Source organism: Passer domesticus, chromosome 6, assembly GCF_036417665.1.
Source record: "Passer domesticus isolate bPasDom1 chromosome 6, bPasDom1.hap1, whole genome shotgun sequence".
In the NCBI taxonomy this organism is placed as follows: Eukaryota; Metazoa; Chordata; class Aves; order Passeriformes; family Passeridae; genus Passer; species Passer domesticus.
Genome location: NC_087479.1, coordinates 5,007,789 through 5,029,134, shown reverse-complemented (window position 1 = coordinate 5,029,134; position 21,346 = coordinate 5,007,789). Strand labels below are relative to the sequence as shown.

The 21,346-nt window shown below is 40.7% G+C and overlaps 1 protein-coding gene across 1 annotated transcript in view; it reads left to right on the top strand.

The window, feature by feature from the left end:
- Window positions 1-18,407, top strand: part of HIF1A (hypoxia inducible factor 1 subunit alpha) — a 34,278-nt gene extending 15,871 nt beyond the window's left edge. The window contains exons 5-15 of the mRNA XM_064422947.1: window positions 3,184-3,296; window positions 4,346-4,548; window positions 6,163-6,269; window positions 6,452-6,599; window positions 7,513-7,733; window positions 7,918-8,198; window positions 8,711-8,833; window positions 9,054-9,430; window positions 10,308-10,416; window positions 13,096-13,222; window positions 13,384-18,407. Coding sequence (XP_064279017.1) covers window positions 3,184-3,296; window positions 4,346-4,548; window positions 6,163-6,269; window positions 6,452-6,599; window positions 7,513-7,733; window positions 7,918-8,198; window positions 8,711-8,833; window positions 9,054-9,430; window positions 10,308-10,416; window positions 13,096-13,222; window positions 13,384-13,535 — 1,961 coding nt within the window. The 3' untranslated portion in view covers window positions 13,536-18,407. The remainder of the gene's footprint in view (window positions 1-3,183; window positions 3,297-4,345; window positions 4,549-6,162; window positions 6,270-6,451; window positions 6,600-7,512; window positions 7,734-7,917; window positions 8,199-8,710; window positions 8,834-9,053; window positions 9,431-10,307; window positions 10,417-13,095; window positions 13,223-13,383) is intronic.
- The last annotated feature ends 2,939 nt before the right edge of the window (window positions 18,408-21,346 follow it).

Genomic DNA, 21,346 nt, shown 5'->3' with positions numbered 1-21,346 from the left:
TTTCTGTTGGCATTAATACAGTTGGATATCTGCCAGAAAATGGTGTTGAGTTCAAAAGCTAATATGTTTCTATTTCTTAAATCTCAAATTAAACCTTGTTGAGAGACACTAACAACAGGAATAACCAAATGTTTTGGCCATATCCTAATTATAGAAGAAATGAGGCTTCAGTAGGATTCTTTAATCTAACAAAATTAATTACTAAAATGGAGTTTTTGAGGGTTGAAAGAATAAGTGCCTACAGGAATAAAATCAGAGGTAGGTTGAATGAAAATGATTTTAAGCAGTTGCTGTAGAGGGACATGGAGAAGCTCAGTTGGTGCATTTGTCTTGGTCTGGCCTCGCCTTTACAGGACAGCTGAGAACAAATGCTTTCTTCCAGAAATCTGTGGTGGTATACCCAAGAGAAAAAAAAAGATAGTGTATTTAAATTTTAGGACACCAAGACACTGATCTGGGAATACTTAAATGGACCCAAAAAGGGCTTTGGGGTTGATGCTTCTCTGCACCTTTCAATTGGTGCATGAAATTGGTATAGTTTCACAGATTTCTGGCTCTTCTTTTCTCCATCTGAGAGAGCAGAACACCATGTTTACATGTGCTGTGTGCTTTGAAATTTAACAATTGCCCATGAATTACAGCTTTTATGTCTTCTAAAGATTTGATAAAGGCTATAAAGACTTGGCAGCCTGCATGCTTCCAAACAAATCTGCTTTACTCAGTAGTTAGAAGCCTAAAATCTGACCTCTACTTTCTCTTTCATCAAATGAAGTTTATATGGACTCTGAATTCAGATAGTGATAAATTAATAAACCGGACCTCTGTTTTCTTGTAGCACTGTAAATCTTGTGTAAATCTTTTGTTGTCATCCTGTTTAATTCTGTGGAAAGGACCTGATAAGATGCCTTAGCATTAAGAGCCCGACTTTGATTTTGTGAGCATTTTGTAAATTTGTCTGCCCTTAGAATTGAAGTATGTTTTTAAGGCTAGACTGGACTTCTCCCCTTCCTCCCCCTTTGGAATACAGTAATACATCTTGGGGTGGGGGAGCAATTTCCCTAAAGCAGTGTAAAAAAACCTGCTTTTGTTGCAAAAGCTTATTCTTTAAAATGTCGTATCACTGAGTTTCATGAAACCATCTCAAGCATGTCTAAATTGGCCAGACTGGAATCAGATGTCTGGAAACCATTATTACAAAAGCTGTTTTGCAAATGACGTTGGCAGACAGGAGTCTAAAATTACAGTAGTAATAGTACATTTTTATATTTATTAGTATTCCCAGGTTGCCTTCTACTGCAGCTCTTACATCAGTGGAATTATTTTGGTTTTGAATTGAGTATTAAATATTCCCCTTTGGGACTGTACAAGTGCAAGTGAATATAAATGCAATTGGCAGAAACAGAACTGCATTCTCATTTTATGAAGCTGCTTTTTAAACTTTCAAAGCTGGCCATTTTAAAAAATAATGTCTGCTGCTGAATCAGACTTGAAAGTTCTTCCATCTTTTACAGCTGCTTCATGAAGCAGAGCCTCATGCATCAGGGCTTGGTAACAGTAATGTTGTGATCTTCAGCTATCAATTTCTAGATTGGTTTAACTCTTAAAACTTAATTAATTAAATGTTTTTGCTGCTTCTGTGAATTCTGCTTTAGTTTCTCACTCACTTCCTCCATTATCAAGGTAATTCTAAAGTAGCCTAAAATATGCTTGAGCCTTTTAGTCTTTGCCTCTGCTAGAAGCAATAAACAAGTTAGCATTTTTCTAGTTAATTTTGTCAAGCCAGTAACTGCAGTGCAAGCCACCATGAAGAATTTCATAGCTACTATTGTCTGTGGAGGATGAGAGCAAATTATTGTATAAACTTGTATCAGAAGAAAGCTCACGTGTTCTAAACTTCCCCCTCTACCATGATTTGGTCCTTGCTCTTCAGCAAGCCTCAGCAAACTGGCTCTTCCACTGCTCCTTCTCCTGGGTGCTGCATTTCCTCCTTGCACACATTGTGAGCTCTTGCAGCTCTCCTGATAGCATCAGTTACATTTTCTTTGCCCACAATAGCATAACTAGTAATTGACTCTGCAAGGTTCTCCTCCGTACAGGTAAAAACTTAACTTAAAGCCTGCTGGTAGCAAGGAAAAAATAAGTGCTGCCAATGTTGATTTGTATTAGGGTTTCTTAACTTTTTTGCTCCCAAGAATGTTAATAATGTGTTTAAAAACTTGGTCCCTGTTTACTCCAAGAGTGTAAATCACCGTGGAAATACTTGGATGCATATAAACAGCTGAGTTGTTAGTTTTGAATTGAAAAACTTGCAGTCCTGAAGAGCAATGAGCCCAAAAAGTGCTTGGTTTGAACCTCCTCATAGTGAATTACTGATGCATTTCAGTGGAAACCACCTCAACAAGGCTTCTTATTCTACATATGTTTTTCTTGTCCTGTGTCACAATTTTAAAATATATTAAATTTCCAATTGGTCTCTCTTTCTTCCTGCTCCTTTTTCCTGAAATCTGGGAGTGTGGAGTTGGCTACAAATACAAACCTGATTTTAAATTATTAAAACTAGGCTGCATCAAAAGCCTCTCCAGTGAGGACAGACTGAGAGAGGGCTGGGATTGTTCACCCTGGAAAAGAAATGGCTCTGGGGAGATCTTTGAGTCCCTTCCTATACCTAAAAAGGCTCCAAGAGACTTTGGAGAGAGACTTTGGACCAGGGCCTGGAGTGACAGGACAAGGGGAATGGCTTCCCACTGACTGAGGGCAGGGTTAGGTGGTTTTTGGGAAGGAATTCTTCCTGCTGAGGGTGCTGAGGCCCTGGCACAGGGTGCCCAGAGAAGCTGTGGCTGCCCCATCCCTGGCAGGATGGGCCTTGGAGCAGCCTGGGATAGTGGAATGTGTCCCTGCCCATGGCAGGAGGGCTGGAATGAGATGGTCTCTTTAAGGTCACTTCCAACACAAACCATTTTCTATGAACTCTCTGAAACTTCAGGGCTTTTTTATCTACTTGATAGTAAAACTTGCTCTGAAAAATACCATTATTAGAAGTGCTGTTAGGTGTATGAATCTTTTTTAGTTTGTTTTTTGGGTCTTCCCTTAGAGTTCTATAACATGTTTGTGGAGGTTTTTTTTAATGCCTTTGGAAGATGATCCGAGTGTTTTAAGAATGGGTTTGCTGTTTGCTTCTGCTAGGTCCTGTGAAAAAGGGCAAAGAGCAAAACACGGAGCGCAGCTTTTTTCTCAGAATGAAGTGTACACTGACCAGCAGGGGAAGAACAGTGAATATAAAGTCTGCTACGTGGAAGGTAACTAATGCAAAGAAATATTTGCATAGTTTGGCAGCTTCCTCTTCAGATGTCATAACACTGTATTTCAACATTTTTGCTTCATGTAACGAGCTTGAATTTCACTAAGTACTTTATAAGTTAATAATCGTGCTTCAGTATGCTGAATTTTAATGCTGACTACATCACAGAGGTAACTGAAACAATGTTTTAAAATCAGTTTTTCAAAACTCTTTTAATGAATTTTCCATTTTAAATTAGAGGCCATTTACTTACAAACAATTATAATTACCAAATATGTTTGCATAAAGCCTTCTCTGGGAAAAAAAGTACTTGACATCACTTATGCTGATCCCTGATTTCTTTTGACTTGTCACTGAAAATGTGATAGTTGAGGTCTCTCTGAAGGACTTCAATGCCATTCTTTTGAAGCTGCTGGCTCTCCCTTTTGTAACAGTTGGAACAAAAAGAGGCCAGCCTGATAACTTTCTGCAGTGAATGCATTTTCTCCTCTGGACAAAGTAACCTTTTACTGTATCCAGTGGATTATGGCTCACAGTTCTCTTTTATGATTTGAATTTGATTATTCTGGATCAAACAACTTCTTTGCTGCTGTCTGTGGACTATTTCTGCTTCAGAATGGTTAAAAGAAAACCCCACAAAATGCAAAAGTTCCTGTCTGTTGAAGAATGTATTTGATCTCTGTCATCAGCTCTGCAGAATATCTAAAATGGGGGTTTCTACTATTACCATAACTTTCAGATTGAAATTGTGGATACCTTTTGCTGAGGCAGCTGCTCATGAGAATTGTCATTACAGTGACTAGAGAGAAGGGTTGACAGAAATGCAGCAATTTCTGGTGTTGCTTCAGCCAGTGCTGAGGAAGGAGTTGGGCTGTGAACCCATCCCAGCATGTGGGGGGTGAGGAGGAGGAGGACACCGCTGTCCTCCAGCCATCCCTTGAGGGGTGGGGTGGGGAAGAACTTGGCTCTGGGTGTGCTGGTGAAGATAGGATTGTGTTGTCTGACAGAGCAAACCTGGTTTCTTTCTAAAACCCAACTGCCCTGCAGGTGCTGCACTGCACTGGCCACATCCGTGTGTACGACACGTGTGGGAACCAGACTCACTGCGGGTACAAAAAGCCTCCTATGACCTGCCTGGTGTTGATCTGTGAACCTATTCCTCACCCATCAAACATTGAGGTCCCCCTGGACAGTAAAACGTTCCTCAGTCGTCACAGTCTTGATATGAAATTTTCCTATTGTGATGAAAGGTAATGTATATGATTTCTACTGTAAAAAATCATTCATTTGAAAGGGCTGGTACATGTTGGCTAATAATTGCCTTCTCTGTAACTTAATTCATCTTGACAATGAATTGATGGCATACTTGGGCTTTTCCTAACTGATCAGGATGTCTTAAAAGCCAGATTTTTAGATCTAAGGAGGATGCAGGGTTTCACTTTGGAATAACAAAAGGGAAGAAGGGCTTTTTATACAGGCAGATAGTGACAGAACCATGGTTGTAAAGTGACAGAGGGCATGTTTAGATTAGATATTGGGAAGAAATTCTTGATGAGAAGATGAGGCTACCCCATCCCTGAAGGTGTTCCAGGCCAGGCTGGATGGAGCTCTGAGCTCTAGTGAAAGGTGGGTTGGCACCCCATGGCAGGGTTTGGAACAAGAGGGTCTTGCAGGTGCCTTCCAACCCAAGCCATTCTAGGAGTCTATTAATAAATCCTTTGCCTTCAGTTAACTGTCTCTTCAAATTGGTCTTTACTGTAGTGGCACCGATTTAAATTGAAATGAGAAGGTTCTTCCAGACATTGAAAAAGCAGGATTTTAGGTTTGTCAAAGATGGGGCATTTTGGTGACTGAAAAGGTTGTGTGTGTAATACTTGTCAGATGTATTTTATTGCTACTGCTTCCCTCTCTGTCCCTTCCTCAGGGGATCAGTGTCTGCTTTCTTCTGTCAAAAAAAACCCCAGATGTTCAGCTGTACTTTTAATGCAATACATCTGCTGTTGAAAAATGAGATTTTGTGTTCTGGTGCAAATCAGGGGTGTAGTCAGACATCAGACTTATTTTCCTATCCTCTGGGAACTTTGCTTGATAAATTTGATAAATGCAAATGAAGGAAATAGCTCAAGTTTTTTTTATTTGGGGTTGGTTTATTTCACTTTTTTTGTTTGTTTTTAATTTGGTATCATTTGCTACTACCCATTTCCTTTATAAAAAAAGTGAGTTTCTAGTTAGTTGTTGCAGTTAGGTGCAGAAAGATGTTGATGCATGGTAATTTCTGACCTCTGCAATAACAACTTTTCTAGGACTAATGGTACACGCAAAAGGTACTTATTTGGTCACTTTCTTTATCTAGAATGATGCAAAATACAAGCACTTCCCTGGTTAGCACTGCCCTCTAGAGACTAAAAAAATCCCATTTGCCTTAAAAGCAGACAGTGCTTGAGTGGGAAGAGTAAATCTGATTCCTAATTTCTCTTTAGTTGCAGGATTAAAATTGTTGAAGAGTATCTTTATTATTTTGTTAAATTCTCATGTTTGCCTAAGACAGTCTGTAAGTAGCTGGTCTACCTTGAAGCAAAAAGACCAAAATGTCTAAAACTGGGGATTTGTTTAATCCTATCCCCACTACATGATTTATAAATACTCAGTAAGAAGTAAAATCCTATGCCTGCTGAAATTTCTCTTTTGAAGCATCAAAATAGCAATTTATTTTAAAATGAGAAGTCCCAGTAAACCAAATTTACTGCTGATATATGTGAAAGTGATTCTTAAGGTTCTTCTAGATGTGCAAGCCTCCAAATGCTTGGATATTTGTGCTGGTCCATGTCTGCTTTCACATAGCCATTTTTTCCTTTGTTTTAAAGAATTACAGAGTTGATGGGGTATGAGCCAGAGGAGCTCCTGGGTCGCTCAATCTATGAGTACTATCACGCACTGGATTCTGATCATCTGACCAAAACACACCATGACAGTAAGTGAAAACTGAATTTAAAGCCCTCAAACTGCGGGAGATGAGAGACAGCCCTGGGGGAAAGAGCAGAAGAACAAGGGCTTTCTTTTAGTTGCAGATAGGGATCTGCAATGAATACTGACCTCAAACAGTTCTGGGGGTTTTCTGCCTGTAATTGAAGCTGGTGTTCTTTCTGCTTTTAGTGTTCACAAAGGGGCAGGTGACAACAGGACAGTACAGAATGCTGGCCAAACAAGGTGGCTATGTCTGGGTTGAAACTCAAGCAACTGTCATATACAACACTAAGAACTCTCAGCCACAGTGCATAGTGTGTGTGAACTATGTGTTGAGGTAAGTTGAGTGGACTTCAGTGTTCTTTGTCATCATTTTTAGTGAAGACCAAGTCAGAGTCTGATGGCACTGGTCCCCTGCTGAGTATAGTGCTACTGTTGAGTTATGATGCTATTGTTCCCTACCAGTGAAATTTTTCTTAGAATATTGCCAGTCCTAGGATTAGAAATTGTATTTGAGAGCAAAATGCTTTTTTGGTCTAGTGATGTCAGGAGATGATCTCTGCAGGCAAATGAGTGTAGAGCCAGCCTCTTCTGTATGATTGGAAGCACTTGAGCATTTGTGTGCATTCTAGAGAACTCTCTAATCTTTGTCCCAAGTCTGGAGCAGTTAATTCCACCAATAACTTTGTCATGGAGTCAGAGCAGCAGTAGTGGTGCCACTCTCAATCCCATCTATCTTTTTATTCCTTAGAACTCCTCTTTTAGTTGAAAGCTTCAGCTGAGGCCAGACTGGTTGGCTGTTCTTCTGCAAATGTCTAATAGTCCTAAATTAGTTTTTCAAAACTTCAGTGAATGTCCCAATATAGGTCTATCAAGATATTGCACATTCATTTAAAACAAAGAAAAGTAGTTTAGGAAATATCTAACTTTTTCCCCTTTAAAAAAAAATCTTTTCCTTTTTCAATGCTTTCAGAAAAGCATGTTTATGTTTGTTACTTTTTCTATGATTGCACCACAATTAGTGCTTGCTTTGTCTGTTACTTTTGAGGAAAGAATAAGTAACAAAAAAAAAAAATCTTAAAGCTCTTATCTTGATAATTATGTGGGAAATGTGTGGTAGGGTGTTTGTTTGGTTTAGCTTGGGGTTTTTGGGTGGGGAGAGTGGGTGGGTTTCAACCTACAAAACTACTAGGCCAGAACTTCTTCTTTTTAGCTGTTCTTTAACAGTCATCTTCTTCTCTGTCTGACAGTGGAATTGTTCAGAAGGACTTAATTTTTTCCCTTGGACAAACTGAGTGTATGCTGAAACCAGTGGAATCTCCTGACATGAAAATGACCAAAATATTCAGTAAAGATGACCTGGATGATACCAACAGCCTATTTGAAAAACTTAAACAGGAACCAGATGCTTTAACTGTGCTAGCCCCAGCTGCTGGAGACACAATTATCTCTCTAGATTTCAGCAGTAATGGTGGGTGTGTGTTTAAATTGGAGAGCATGTTAATTAGCAAAGTTACTTTTTGTAGTGGATTTCATAAAATAACCTCCCAGTACCACTTGCCCAGTGGTATTTCAGCTGCTGTTTCAATTTAATGAGGTCCATAGACACACACAGTATTGTTACTTAGGTTGATGGTTTCTTTTAATTTTTATAGAGTCTGATGAACAACAATGTGATGAAGTTCCTTTGTATAACGATGTAATGCTCCCCTCATCCAGTGAGAAATTGCAGAATATAAATATGGCAATGTCCCCACTACCTGCCTCTGAAACTACAAAGCCACTTCGTAGCAATGCTGATCCTGCACTCAATAGAGAAGTTGTATCAAAGCTGGAGCCAAACACAGAGCCACTCGAACTTTCTTTTACCATGCCTCAGGTGCAAGAACAACCAACCAGCCCTTCTGATGCAAGTACCAGCCAAAGTTCACCTGAGGTGAGTTTTGTAATTTGGATATGCTGTCATTAGAATGGATGTGCTGTTGGGGCTTGTGGGGCAGATCTGGTTAAGGGTGCAGCCAGGACAGGAATTGAAGTTATTTCTACCTTGTGACTTAAGCTCACACCATGATTTGAGGAAACTGATAAATTGTCATATCTTTTCATTAAAGGGAGTCTTGCAAATGTATGTAATACTATCTCACAGAAATAAGGAGAGCTTGGGATTGATCTTTTTGGTTCAGATACAACTTCCCTAAACAGCAAAGTATTTGCAGTGAATTACTGTAGAGACTACTTCCAGGTTTCAGTTAAACAAGTGCTTCCCTGGTGGGGTAAATTTGAGTGTATACTGGTAAATGTAAATGTTTTCCTTTCCCATTTTAATTTTGTGCAGCTACAGCTTGGGATTAGTTTCTACATTAGAACATTCTGTAGAGAATCTGTAGGTAACAATGCCAAGTGATGCAGTGACAGAAACCTAAAACTATGTTAAAAATGTTTTCACAGCCCAGTAGTCCCAACGACTACTGCTTTGATGTGGATAATGATATGGCCAGTGAATTCAAACTGGAATTGGTGGAGAAACTCTTTGCCATAGATACAGAAGCAAAAAATCCATTCTCTACTCAGGTAATGTACAGTAACTTAAAATTCTTTATCATCTTATTCTGAGTGTACTTCTTTTCCTTTTTAGAATATTTTCAGGCACCTCCTTCCCTTTTCATGTAATATTTTGATTAAAATGTAAAATACAAAAAAATTGTAAGGATTTGGTAAAAGGAAAAGCCTTGATGAAGTCATAACTGAGATTTCTTCCACACTGCTAAGTTCCCCTTCATGTCCATTCCAGGAAACCGATTTAGATTTAGAAATGTTGGCTCCTTACATCCCGATGGATGACGACTTCCAGCTGCGCTCCTTCGACCAGCTGTCCCCGCTGGAGAGCAGCTCCCCCAGCTCGCAGAGTGCAGGCAGCGTGCCCCTGTTCCAGCAGGGCCCGGCAGCGGCGGGCAGCCCGGAGGAGGCCAGGCCGGAGGAGCTGAAGCCCGCCCTGCTCCCGTCCTCGCCCGCGCGCGGCGGCCCCGAGGCCGGCAGCGCCCCCGCCTCGCCCTACGCCAGCAGGAGCCGAACCGCCTCTCCCATCAGGGCAGGGAAGGGAACGGGGGAGCAGGTGGAAAAGCCTTCTCCGGGAGCACCCAGCTTGCTAACAGTCACTCTGAATGAAAGGTATTTTAAAAGTGCGGCTTAAGCTCTGGTGTGTGTTCAAGGAATTAGGTATAAATTCTGTGTGTGTTCATCCTCAGCGGTCTTCAGAGTAGAAATTGAGACGTTTAAATTTGGACATTTAAATTACCTTTAGGGGAATTTACTATTAAAAAAGGACTCATTTGAGTCCTTTTTTAATAGTAAATTCCCCTAAAGGTAATTTCATGGTAGCTTTTACCTAAGCACCTCATGTAAAAGCCAGCTACTGTAAAAATTCTGTTCCACTCTTGTACCTGATGTGCAGCCTTTATAAAAATGCAGTAGGCAATTTAGGTAGCTACACCCACACAATGTTTCTGGTGCTTTCCTTGTCCACTGTGTTAGAGGTAAGAGGCAACTACAGTCTGTGCTACAGATACTGCAGATACCAGATTTACAGATATCTACAAGCAATAGGTATTGCTTTTCAAACTGAATGTGTTTTGTGATGTTCTGTGGTGCCTGTAATACATATTTATCACTATAGAAAACTATGTTAAATCAAACATGAGATTTGTGATACGTAAAATATTTATCTGTACATAGAAATATTCAGAATAGACTTTCCCTCACCCTTCCTTCCCTTTTTTCTGTTGATAGTGAACTGCTGAACTTTTATGCTTTTTTTCTGCAGATTTAAAAATTTTTGTTAAAACTCATTCTGAGCTTCACAGCAAGATTAAAGGCTAACATTTGTTATGCTCATAGAAAATGATTGTTGAAATAAGTCAATTTATGAACGAAAAGTAGTGGAGTTCATAAATTCAGTTCTGTGATGTTGTATATAAAAGTGTCCACGAAAGAAGAATGGCTCGAGGAAAGTAGAAACGTCTTAACAGCCTGAATCAATTTTTCTTAGATCTACTGCACTGGATGAAGAACTAAATCCAAAGATGCTAGCTTTGCATAATGCTCAGAGAAAACGAAAAATGGAACATGATGGTTCACTTTTTCAGGCAGTTGGAATTGTGAGTTTTGCTTTACCATTTTAAAATATTCACTTTTAACCTTGCAATTTCTGAAATGAGGCATCAGTGCAGACTCCTGAGTTAAGCTGTTGGTAAACAGTGGAATCTTGGGATGAGAGATGATTGATAGTGAAATTTTAATATAAATATATATATATATGCAGATACTCCACTCTTTTACTGTCAACTTTTCAAAAGTGCCCTCTACACCCATGTGCATTTCTTGATTAGGTAGAAGATACTCTTCTGTGAACATATGTGTTTTTTTAGTAGAATATGCACAAATGTAAGACACTATATTTAAATGTGTAATTGCTGTATTTATTTAACTTTTGAATTCAAACTCACTTTTCATATTTGTCAACACTGAAGATTAGTGTTCTTATGCTTCTTCCTATGTTTTTATTTTTCCATTGGGTCTGAGATTCCTTTACTCAATCAGATATCAAGACCATCTGAACTGTGAGGGAAGAGAGCTCCTATAATAACCTAGCTAATGTCTATTACTGCCACTCCCTTTCATGCATGCTCTCTCTAGTATTAGTGTGGGCACTTGGGATAGCTCATCCTCATCTGTCCCAGCTATTCAAAAGAAATTTTTGTAGATATTCCTAGATTTGTGTCACATGATTGGGGGTTGTCCAGCTTGTTATTTTCTGCAAGGCTACCTTCTCTCCATAATCTTTGTCTCTCACTGTCACTTCTCAGTATTTTGAAACCTTGAGCTTTGCCATTGCACACTGCTGTCTCATCTTCACTGCAAATTCCCACTTGTCAAGTTTTAAGGCGTCTTAGTTCCTCTACTGCAATGTAGCCTTTGAGCTTCTTTGTTTCTCTACTGGGCCACCTCCTAGTTGTAGTCATCTACCATATTTTACAGTGCAGGATTATTTTTCCTCTGCACTCTCCTTACTCCTGTCCTAGCATTCTAGTCTGGGCATAAGACAAATCCATTTTTCTATGCCATTTCTATGTGGTTGTTTTCATTTGCTAAATGCTTTGCACTTCCATGCATGTTGTCCTGCTGCTTCCAGAAGCCCTGTAAGAATTCACAGCTCTGCAAGAAATGTTATTGCCTTCCACTGCCCTTTTCTCATGCAGAGGTGCTAAAGCTCATGGTGTTGCTGATAAAATATTCAAAACAGATGGAATGTTATTAAATGCACAGAACACAAGCAGTTCAGTGTTAACTGCTGGAATAGTGTTCAGGCTTCTGTGCTTAGTGCCAGTTTAATGTTTCCAGCTTCAGACTTCATCTTTTGCTAAACATTTTCTTTTGTCTGTAGCTGACAAGTATTAAAAATATTATGATGGTTTCTCAGAGTCAGAAGCTGAATTTCCATGAAGCTGGGTCTTAGTGGAATTATTTTAAGAAGTGCTTTTGTTGTTTTGCTTCTCTCTCCACAATGGATATCTGGGAGGATATACAGGCCTTTCACACAAGCAGCAGAAAAATGATGTTAAATCCAGGCTTAAAATACATGCTGTTCTAGGGTTGTACAAACACTTGCCAGAACATTTTAGCTCTAGGGAAGTGGGGTCTATTTTGCAGAGAGTGACAATAAGTGAAGATAAGCTAAATAAACTAAAGTGAAATATTACTTTAGCTTTCTAGAAAACAGGAGAATTAGACAAGGACAAGATATAGTAAGATTATAAAATATTGTGTTATAGTGAGGTTATAATATATAACTCATTACACTGGAACAAGCCATACAAGCCATATCTTTCTTGACATGTAGGGCTGGAATGCTTTCTTGATAAAAAATAATTAGCAGCAGTGTAGGTGACTGATCTCATTGTGAACTGCAGCTCTGAGTTAACTATAACTTCTAGTATACAGCTGCTCCCTTGACTTCCACAGGTGTTTTATAACCTGAAAACATATGTTCTTCACTATTTTGAGGATAATGGCAGTGTTGTGAAATACCTTCTCCTCTTTTTGCAGCAGTCAGTATCACTAACAAGACCAAACTTTGCAGATTCAAGTACTTTTGCCAGCAGACTTGATTCTAGGATGGTGCTTTTTCTTTCCATCCCATCTGTTTCAGTGGCAGCTTCTTCTTCCTTATCCCAATCATATGAAGCCCTTACAGCTTCCTAATCTCCATATCTTCTGTTCTGCTGTCAAAACAATATGCTAAGGAGCCATATCTGCACTAGACTGGTGTAGGACTGCATTTTCCACAGGGCTTGGGTCAGGTGGCTTGGTGGCAATAACTGGAGTGCAAGCAGAATTTACATCCTAAATGTGCAGATAGAAATCGACCTACTGAGGTTCCTGACACTCCTGCCTACACTATTAATTCCAGTGCAGAAAGCCATTAGAGACTCCAGTGAAAACCTGATGCTTACTCACCCCAGAGCAGTGGTAATTAAATGGGTGTGTTTGTGTACATGTACCCGCTAATCTTCAGCCTGGTAACTGATGATAACCAGGATTTTGTAATTGTTTTCTCTGAGGGAAGTCAGGTATTGAAACCTGATTCAGTTTTCTGTTAAATTCAAGTTAGTGTACTTAGAAATATATTTCTCCCCAAATTCTGAACAAAATCCACTTTGAATTGTAACAATGCCGTATTAGTACTTAGTGACGTGAACTGTTAATTTGGAAGAGGGACATGGAGGATTACAAAAATACAATATTCACTAAAGAAAATTAATTTTATTTCTTTCCAGGGGTCTTTATTCCAGCAGACAGGTGACCGTGGAGGAAATGCATCACTTGCTTGGAAACGTGTAAAGGGATGCAAAACAAATGGTCAGAGCGGAGTGGAGCAAAAGACAATCATTCTACTATCAACTGGTTGGTATCTTCCTTTCCTAGGCAGAGGGGGTGGAGGGGGCTGTGTGAAAGACAACAGAGCCTCCAAAAAGCTATCCACACATAGCTCCTTGTGAACAGCTCTAGGAGAGGTTAAGCATGGTGAATAAAGTGCACTTTTTCTCCTTCCCCTCCCTCTTTAGACATAGCAAGTAAACTTCTAGGGCAGTCGATGGATGAGAGTGGACTCCCCCAACTCACGAGTTACGACTGCGAAGTAAACGCTCCCATACAGGGCAACAGAAACCTGCTACAGGGGGAAGAACTGCTCAGAGCTCTGGATCAAGTTAACTGAGCTTTCACAAAACTTGCTCCTTTTTTGGACACTGGTGAATCATCACCTAAAGCAGTCTATTTATATTTTCTATATCTGATTTTAGAAGCCTGGCTACAGTACTGCACTAATTCAGTTAGTTCAGTTTTGATCCCCTTTCTACTTATTTTGACAGTCTTTTTAATATGTTCTTTATGTAACAATAACTCAAACTCTAGTGCATTTTTATAATTCTTTGGTACATACACTTTTAAGTCCATTACATTTAAAACACACTTGCAATAGCAGCTTTGAAATATGCACCTGATTAAAAAAAAAATTTATTTTTTGGCTGGGGAGTTGGTCACCAAAACTTATCATTAGTAAAATGTCAACACAGGAAAAACTGGCAATACTTCCATCCTGCTTTTCATAGGTAGTTGGAAGACTTGTGCTCTCTTACTCTTTATGTTCAAGTAATTTTTTTATGTTAATAGTTTTTATAAGAAACAACAATGCTTTGCAGCGGTGCATTGTAGCCACAATCGCACAATATATTTTCTTAAAAAATACCAGCAGTTCCTCATGCAATATATTCTGCATTTATAAAAACTAGTTTTTAAGAAGAATCTTTTGTTTGCCTATGAAAACATGTTTAAACCTGGATTATGTCATTATTTTAGTCACGTTGTAATATAAATTGTTCTCAAATGCTGTCTTATGCTTTTGACTTCAGTGGGTGTGGTTAGTCAAAGGAAAGGCTTTATCTGGAAAGGGCTAGCAGCATTTTCTTTGGATACGTTCTCAATTTAGAGAAAGTTTGATGTTCTTGAAGTAGTCACTTTGCCAGCTTAAAAAAAATCCCTGCCTGTAGTTGTTGAAGTTAATGCTAATATTGTGTATGATCTTAAATCTAAATGTTCAGCTTACCCTGTGTGGTATAGGTGATATTTCAAGCAGATTGTAAAACATCTTGCATTGTTAGCAAACCTTTATCTAGTACATCATTGAGTTGCTCAATATTTTGATGTTTTGGTTTTATGCACCTTGTTGCTATTAACATCCATATGTTTTCATGTAGATTTCAATAACTTGAATATATTTAGAAGCCTTTTTATTTAGAAATATATAGTTGTCACAAACATCTTATTTTCCTATATGTACTGTACAAAACCTTCATTCACTCATTCTTTTTGCTCTTTGTGGTTGGATCTAACACTAACTGTATTGTTTTCTTACATCAATAAACTATATGTGGACCAGGCCCCCTTGGGGAGTGTGTTATCTGAGAGAAATGAGATAATTTATATTTTTGTTAGTGGTTATTGTTCATCCGTGTTCCCTTTTTAACTTAGAGTTGATTGGAAACTACTGCTTCCTTATTTTGATTGTAACATCTCTGCATTCATTCTTTGAGCCTGTTCAGTACTGAAGTCTCCCAGACAGTGTTGTACTACCACTCGCCAAAGACGTTACACTTCTCAACCTGTAATCACAGCAGTGAGCAAACCTGGCAGCGAGGAGGCAGCATCTCTGTTTGACTTTAGAGCAGAAAGAATTCACCTTTAGGAACAGCTGAAAGGCTTGTCTCTGGAAGCTTTATCAAGGTAACACAGGAAAGCAGGAAAAAGTAAAATTCACAGGAGTGATTGATCTGAGATGGATTTGTATCACAAAATTCCATGATAAAAAATTAAGCTGGTACTTGCTGAAACTTGTTCCACATTTTTGTGCTGTTCACCCAGTGACGTTCCTCATTGTGCTGTCATAAAACACAATGCTACTGGTAACCCTGTGTTGTGTAAATATGGTCAAGATATTCTGTGCATTCTCCAAACTATTTTTACAAAACTTATCTCAATATAAGTAATCAATTGTGGAGTGTCACAGGAGTTACTTTGGTTTTATGTTGTAAACTTTTTGGTTTCCTTGCACTGTTTTGAAATCTATGTCACAGTAGGTAAGCGTAACCTGTTCTCTAAAATTACTGTTTCACTGAAAGGAGCACTTTCCAAACTGCCACAACTCTATGAAACTAAAAGGACACTATTAACAAAAAACAAGGCACTGGCAGCAGAAGATAGTTGCACACTTGTTAAAGTTGTGAGTAGAAGCTGCACAGACAGGAGACGGTAGGGGCAGCCAGGTGAAGTTTCATGCAGAGAACATTTTTACTAGTGAACATTTTTAATGCATTTTTAATGGCTGAAACAGCAGAGCTGCTCCCTGCCTGCTGTGTCTGGGCTGACATTCTTTCTATGACATTTCTTTCTCTGTCAGCAGTTAGGAGGTTTAAATAGTGAAGTTGGGTTAAGCCCCTGCTGTTCAGGGCATCCCTCCTGCTTCAAGCTCTTCATGGATTGATGTGGTGCTTCTGGGAGAGTCTTGCAGGCAGGTGAAAAGTGCAGCTTGATTCTACTTTTGAACTGCCCCACCAAACTTTAAGCTGGCCTGGGGGGGTTTTCGTTTTGCACTTCCAAGAGACAAGTCAGAGGTGTTCTGCTGCTCTCTTGGCCGTATCTGGGAGGAGCCTGACATATTTGGATCTGTCAGGTCCTCTTCAGTGCACTAAGGGCAGAAACTTTTCAGACTATGTTAAAAAGAGAAGGAAGACTGAAGTGCCCCATATGATTTATGGTCATGAGCCCACTGGAGTCAGAGAATGGCTTGGAAGGGACTTTAAAGATCATCTTGTTCCCACACCCCTGTCATGGGCATTCCATGAGATCAGGTTGCCCCATCCACCCTTGTCCTTGATCATCCCTGATCTTAGTAACAGCAGCTGTGGATTTAATTGAGCCATGTTTCATCTAAAAATCTATTTTTTTTATTGTACCTAATAACATTTACTATGCATAATAATAATAATATTTTGATTACTGTGATGAACTGCTGTAGCTGTATTGGTTTAATGTAGGGGAAAAATAACCTAACAGAATCTCCCCAAGCCTCCTAAAGACACTGAATAAGGCACAGAAAAGGAGCAGTAATTGCTCCAGCCTTGTAAGAGCTTTGCTAAATGCAGATGTCAGTTTACAAACCTAGTTTACCTTTCAGTTGCTTTTTTTCTGTTTTACTTTTTTTCCTCCCCAGTAAACTTTTTGGTTTTGGTCCCTTTAGACTCCAGGAACACACAGTCTGATTCTAGAGCCAATTTGGAGTACAAACTTCTAGAATAAATAACTTTCTAAGTATTTTAGTGATTTTGCATGCTTTGTTTACCAACTTTCTTCCTTTTTAAAATGTTGAGACACCATATTAGAAATTATGAGGAAATTAATGACTGTGAGGGTGGTGAGACACTGGCACAGGTTTCCCAGAGCAGCTGTGGAGAACCCAGCCCTGGAAGTGTTCAAGGCCAGGTTGGATGGGGCTTGGAGCAACCTGGGATAGTGAAAGGTGTCCCTGACCATGGCAGGGGGTTGGAACTAGGTAGGTTTTAAGGTCCCTTCCCACCCAAATAATTCTGTGATTTATTCTTTGTTGCAACAAAGAAATTGTGGATAAATACAGTATTTTCTCTTGTGTCTAGAACATGCTAATTATGTGAAAATGGTAAAATGAGGAGAATAACAGTTACCTTCCAGGTTTTCCTGACTACACCAGTAGTCAAGCCATGCCTTCTTCAGGGCTCAGTACAATTGCTGATTGTACTGAGATTTTATTGATGTTTTTATCAACAGTGATGATTTGTTAAAGGAATTTTTAAACTAGTATTTATGACGACATAATTCCTTCCTTTACCTGAAAGTAGTTAAAGTTAACTACAGCTGTAACTCCCCAGAAATCACTTAAATAGGGTGTGCAGTAACTTATCTTGGGTGCAAGATATGAGTAAATGAAGGTAGCCTGAAGTCCAAAGTACCTCTTGCTAACACACCTTTGTCCCACCTAGTGAGACTGGCTTGGACTTTGGTGACCTTTGAAAACCTTTGGATGAAATGGAAACAACTTACCTGAGAAAGAAAACTTAATAGTATCTGTGTAGACACATTAAACTCTCCCAAAGCAATTACTGAATTAAAGAATCACAGATTAGGGCCCAAAAGAACAATTTACACATAACACTGATGAGGGTTTTAAGGACTTCAAAGCTTAGTTTGGATGAAATGATCAGCTCTGCTTCCAATGAAATACAGCTGTTGGGTCAGGTAATTCTGATGATTACAGGTTAAACTACTGCATATTTAATAGTAATGTTTCATTACTTAAAGAGCTGTTTAATTAAACAGCTGAGCACTGGCAGCTAAAGGCAGTATCTGTTGGCAAGTGTTCTCCCCTGTTGCACTGCTGAGTGAACCTTTGCTGACAGTGGGATCTGGGAGCACCCTGCCCCTGTCAGCCGGGCTGGCCAGGCCCCAGGTCAGCCATCTGTCCCCTCCCCACTGCTGCCCTGCTCCTGCCCTGAGCATGATCTCACTCCAATGTCACTGCACTCAGGCACGTTACTCAAACTGTAACTGTCCAGCATGAAAATAGACACCTCACAGGCCACCAGGACTTTGTAGGAAGTCCATTTTCATAGGAATTCCACACGAGTTGGGTATCCAGCTTTCATTAAAAATACCATTATGACTGAACTCCCTGAAAAGCTCCGTTCTGGAGGACTGTGATTTTTGATCCAAATTCTGGAATTGAATTATCATTTTTCTTCTGCTTCCCTGTTTACCTTGAGCAAGTTACCAAAAAGTTAAAGAGTTTGCTGCTGGATTTATACAGTACAGTAGATTTTGTGAATAATAGCAGTATTCTCTCATGAAGAAGTGGTATATTTTAATGGAATTCTTTTTTGGAACCAAGTACAACGTATTGCAATTGATATTTCTCTTGAAACATTTTGACGTACTTGTGACTGTATTTCTTTTTGATTGTGTACCAGTATGAAATTCAATAAAAGAGAGGGTTTGTTTCTAATTTGTGACATTTGTGATCTTTCTGTCCGTCCCTTTTCCCTATTGTAAAAAGTGGAGGTGACTTTGAAGTGAACTAAACCACTGTGCAGAGTAACAAACTCCTTGCAGGTTTGAAACTGTAATGCCTGCTGTCAGAAACTTGGGCATCAAGTAGATATGGTCACGGTCCCCAAAAACATACATTTTATACTAAATATTATGTAAATAGATAATATTTATATATAAGCTGAATCCTATTCACATGTGGTTATCCCACTGAGTTAAGCAGAGAACAAAAGAGGTCAAACATACAATTTAACAAGTTGGATATGGGGATGGTGTAGCTTTTCCTGGAGGAAGCCAAAGAGAGAGCAAGAGCTGCAGAGCTAAAGGGACAGAGGACATTTATGAAGCCTCTTTGGTTAATCACACCAGGAATGCCCTTAGTAACAAACACAAACTCATTTGAATCCACGGCCGTGTCTCCAGGTGATTTCAGTTGCTGTCAGTGCACACAAATGGCTCGACAAGAACTGGTGACTTGCTGTCCCGTTAAATCAATGCCACTCCCGCACAGATTCAAAAGCTTTTGCAATGTTTGTGCTTGTTGGAAGTGTGAAAGCAGGAGGCTTGCACCAGTAGAGTATGATCCTGTTACTAGCAATGGGTTTGTACATACCAGAAGTGGAATAAGCCATTTAATAAAATATATTCATGATTTATTTTCATATTTTCAACTTGAAAATGTGTTCTAATGCAATCATATAAGGTATTAAAAAAAAGACTTGTTTTGTGCCATATGCACCTGGAAAACCCCATTATTTATATCACTGCAGGATAAATGGCTTTTAAATTGCAACTTATAAACTAGGAATTAATAGAGCAAATAGGATTTCATCCTTTTGTTTAGCAGTTGAGTATGAAGAAGATACAGTAACCAGCACACTCTTCCTTACATTAGCTAGTTATTTATTATTTTTAATTTAAAGGCATTAATTGTATTAATATATAAAAATAAAATATACTAATGAATAATCTGAAGGAGCCCTGAAAACACAGCTGATGAAGAAGAGTAGAGTATTAATTAGTCTAAAAATTGATACCGTATTTAATTTTATATACCACACCAGGGAAATTGCACGAAGAGTCCCTGTTACTTGGTTTTATTCTTCTGCATTTTCATTCTTTACATTGTACCCAGACTTCCTGCAAGGGAAGACTTAGGGCACATTCTCATGGGCACAACAGCCTCATCCTCACTACATCTTGCATCATGCAGCCCCATCTGCCTTAGGAAAAACAAAATTCCATATAGTGTTCCTTGAAGCATCATCTCTGAGAAATCACTCCACTCACTGCACGCTTAAAATACAAAAATCAGAAAACACACTCTGAGCTTTACAAATTGAGCATCACTCCAGAGCCAGGCTCCTCTGCTCCTATTAAATTAAGGGATGACTCCTATAAGTAAACAGGGCTTGGTTGGAGCTGTATGTAATGGTGAACTCGCTCCATGATGTGTCACTTTTGACTTACTTGTGCTTTGAATCCTTAAATCCATTGATTTAAGGAGTACATTGTATCTGTTTTCCTATCAGTGTTGGCATTCTGTTCCAAATTCAGCACAATCTGTTGAAGTCAGGGTCACGTACTGGATGAATGGAGTCACTGCCCTACATCTCTAAACATGATCCAATGAAAAGACGAAAGTGTCTTTTCAGAAAAAGGAAAAAAAAAACCAAACCAAACCCTGGCAGGTGCAGCTCTCCTGCTGAACCCTGTACAGTTCATATGCAACAGCTCTGCAAATCTCTCTGTGCCTATAGTCAATGACATTGGCAACCAGTGGTGCTCAAAGGCAAGTGCTGTTCAGCCGATGGCAAATTACCTCCTAATAAAGGCTGCTAAAGGTTACACTCCAGCAACCTTTTGGGAAATGCAATAAATATGGAAAGATGCTTGCATGCCTGGAGCACTGTGGGAGCTCCTGACATTGCAGGAGCTGACAGCTGGATGCGCCTCGCTGTTAAGGAGCGACCCTTGGATCAATTAGTTGATGCTATTGGTGAACTGGAGAACATCACGGTACCGCAGCCAGCAGAACTCAACACTCATTTCGCAGGGCATGATTATTTGAGAGAGCAAAATGCGAATTTTTTTTTTTTTTACCCGGTCGCTGGGAAAACTCCTGCAGATTTAAACATCCCAAAGGCAGCACGCAAGGCTGCATCCCAAGCCCATACTGACCCTACACGCCGAGCCCGCATCCCGTGGGTGCACGGGCACCCGGCCGCTCTCCTGCCCGGCCCGGGAGCGCTCCCGGAGCAGGTGCCGCTCCCACAGCCCTCACCCGACATCACCGCAACGCCGCCTTGAAACCTGAGCCCCGTCCCCAAACCCTCTGGGGACCCGCCCGAGGAGCTGCGGAGCCTCCCGGGCGCCAGAACCGGCTTCCCCGGGACACTGCCCTCCCGGCCCCGAGCGGTGCCCGGTGCCCGGGTCCGTACTCACCGCGGCGCGGGGCTCTCCGACGCCGGCGCTGGTCCCGCAGCCGCCTCGGTGCGCTCGCCCTGTCCGTACGTGCGCGGCGGAGCGCGGCCAGGGGAGCCCCCGCCGCCCGCTCCGCTCCGCGCCGCCGGCGAGGCCGCACCCACCCACCCTACGTGCGGCTCGGCAGCCGCGGCCCCCTCCCCGCCCGCCCCGCTGCCCCGGCCGCCTACGTGTGGCCGTGCATGCGGGGAGCGGGCGGCACGGCACGGCATGACACGGCAGGGCAGGGCACGGCATCCCGCCGCTCGGGCCGGGGGGGCGGCCGCCGGCTTATCGCTGCCTGCCGCGCTCGGCCAGGCGGGAACGGGGCGCCCGCAGCCCTCGGGGTTTTGGGACAGCCGGGGGAGCAGCGGGGACCGGCGCAGGGGGCCGGCAGCGGCTCTTCACCGGAGCGTGGCGGTGTGTCACGTC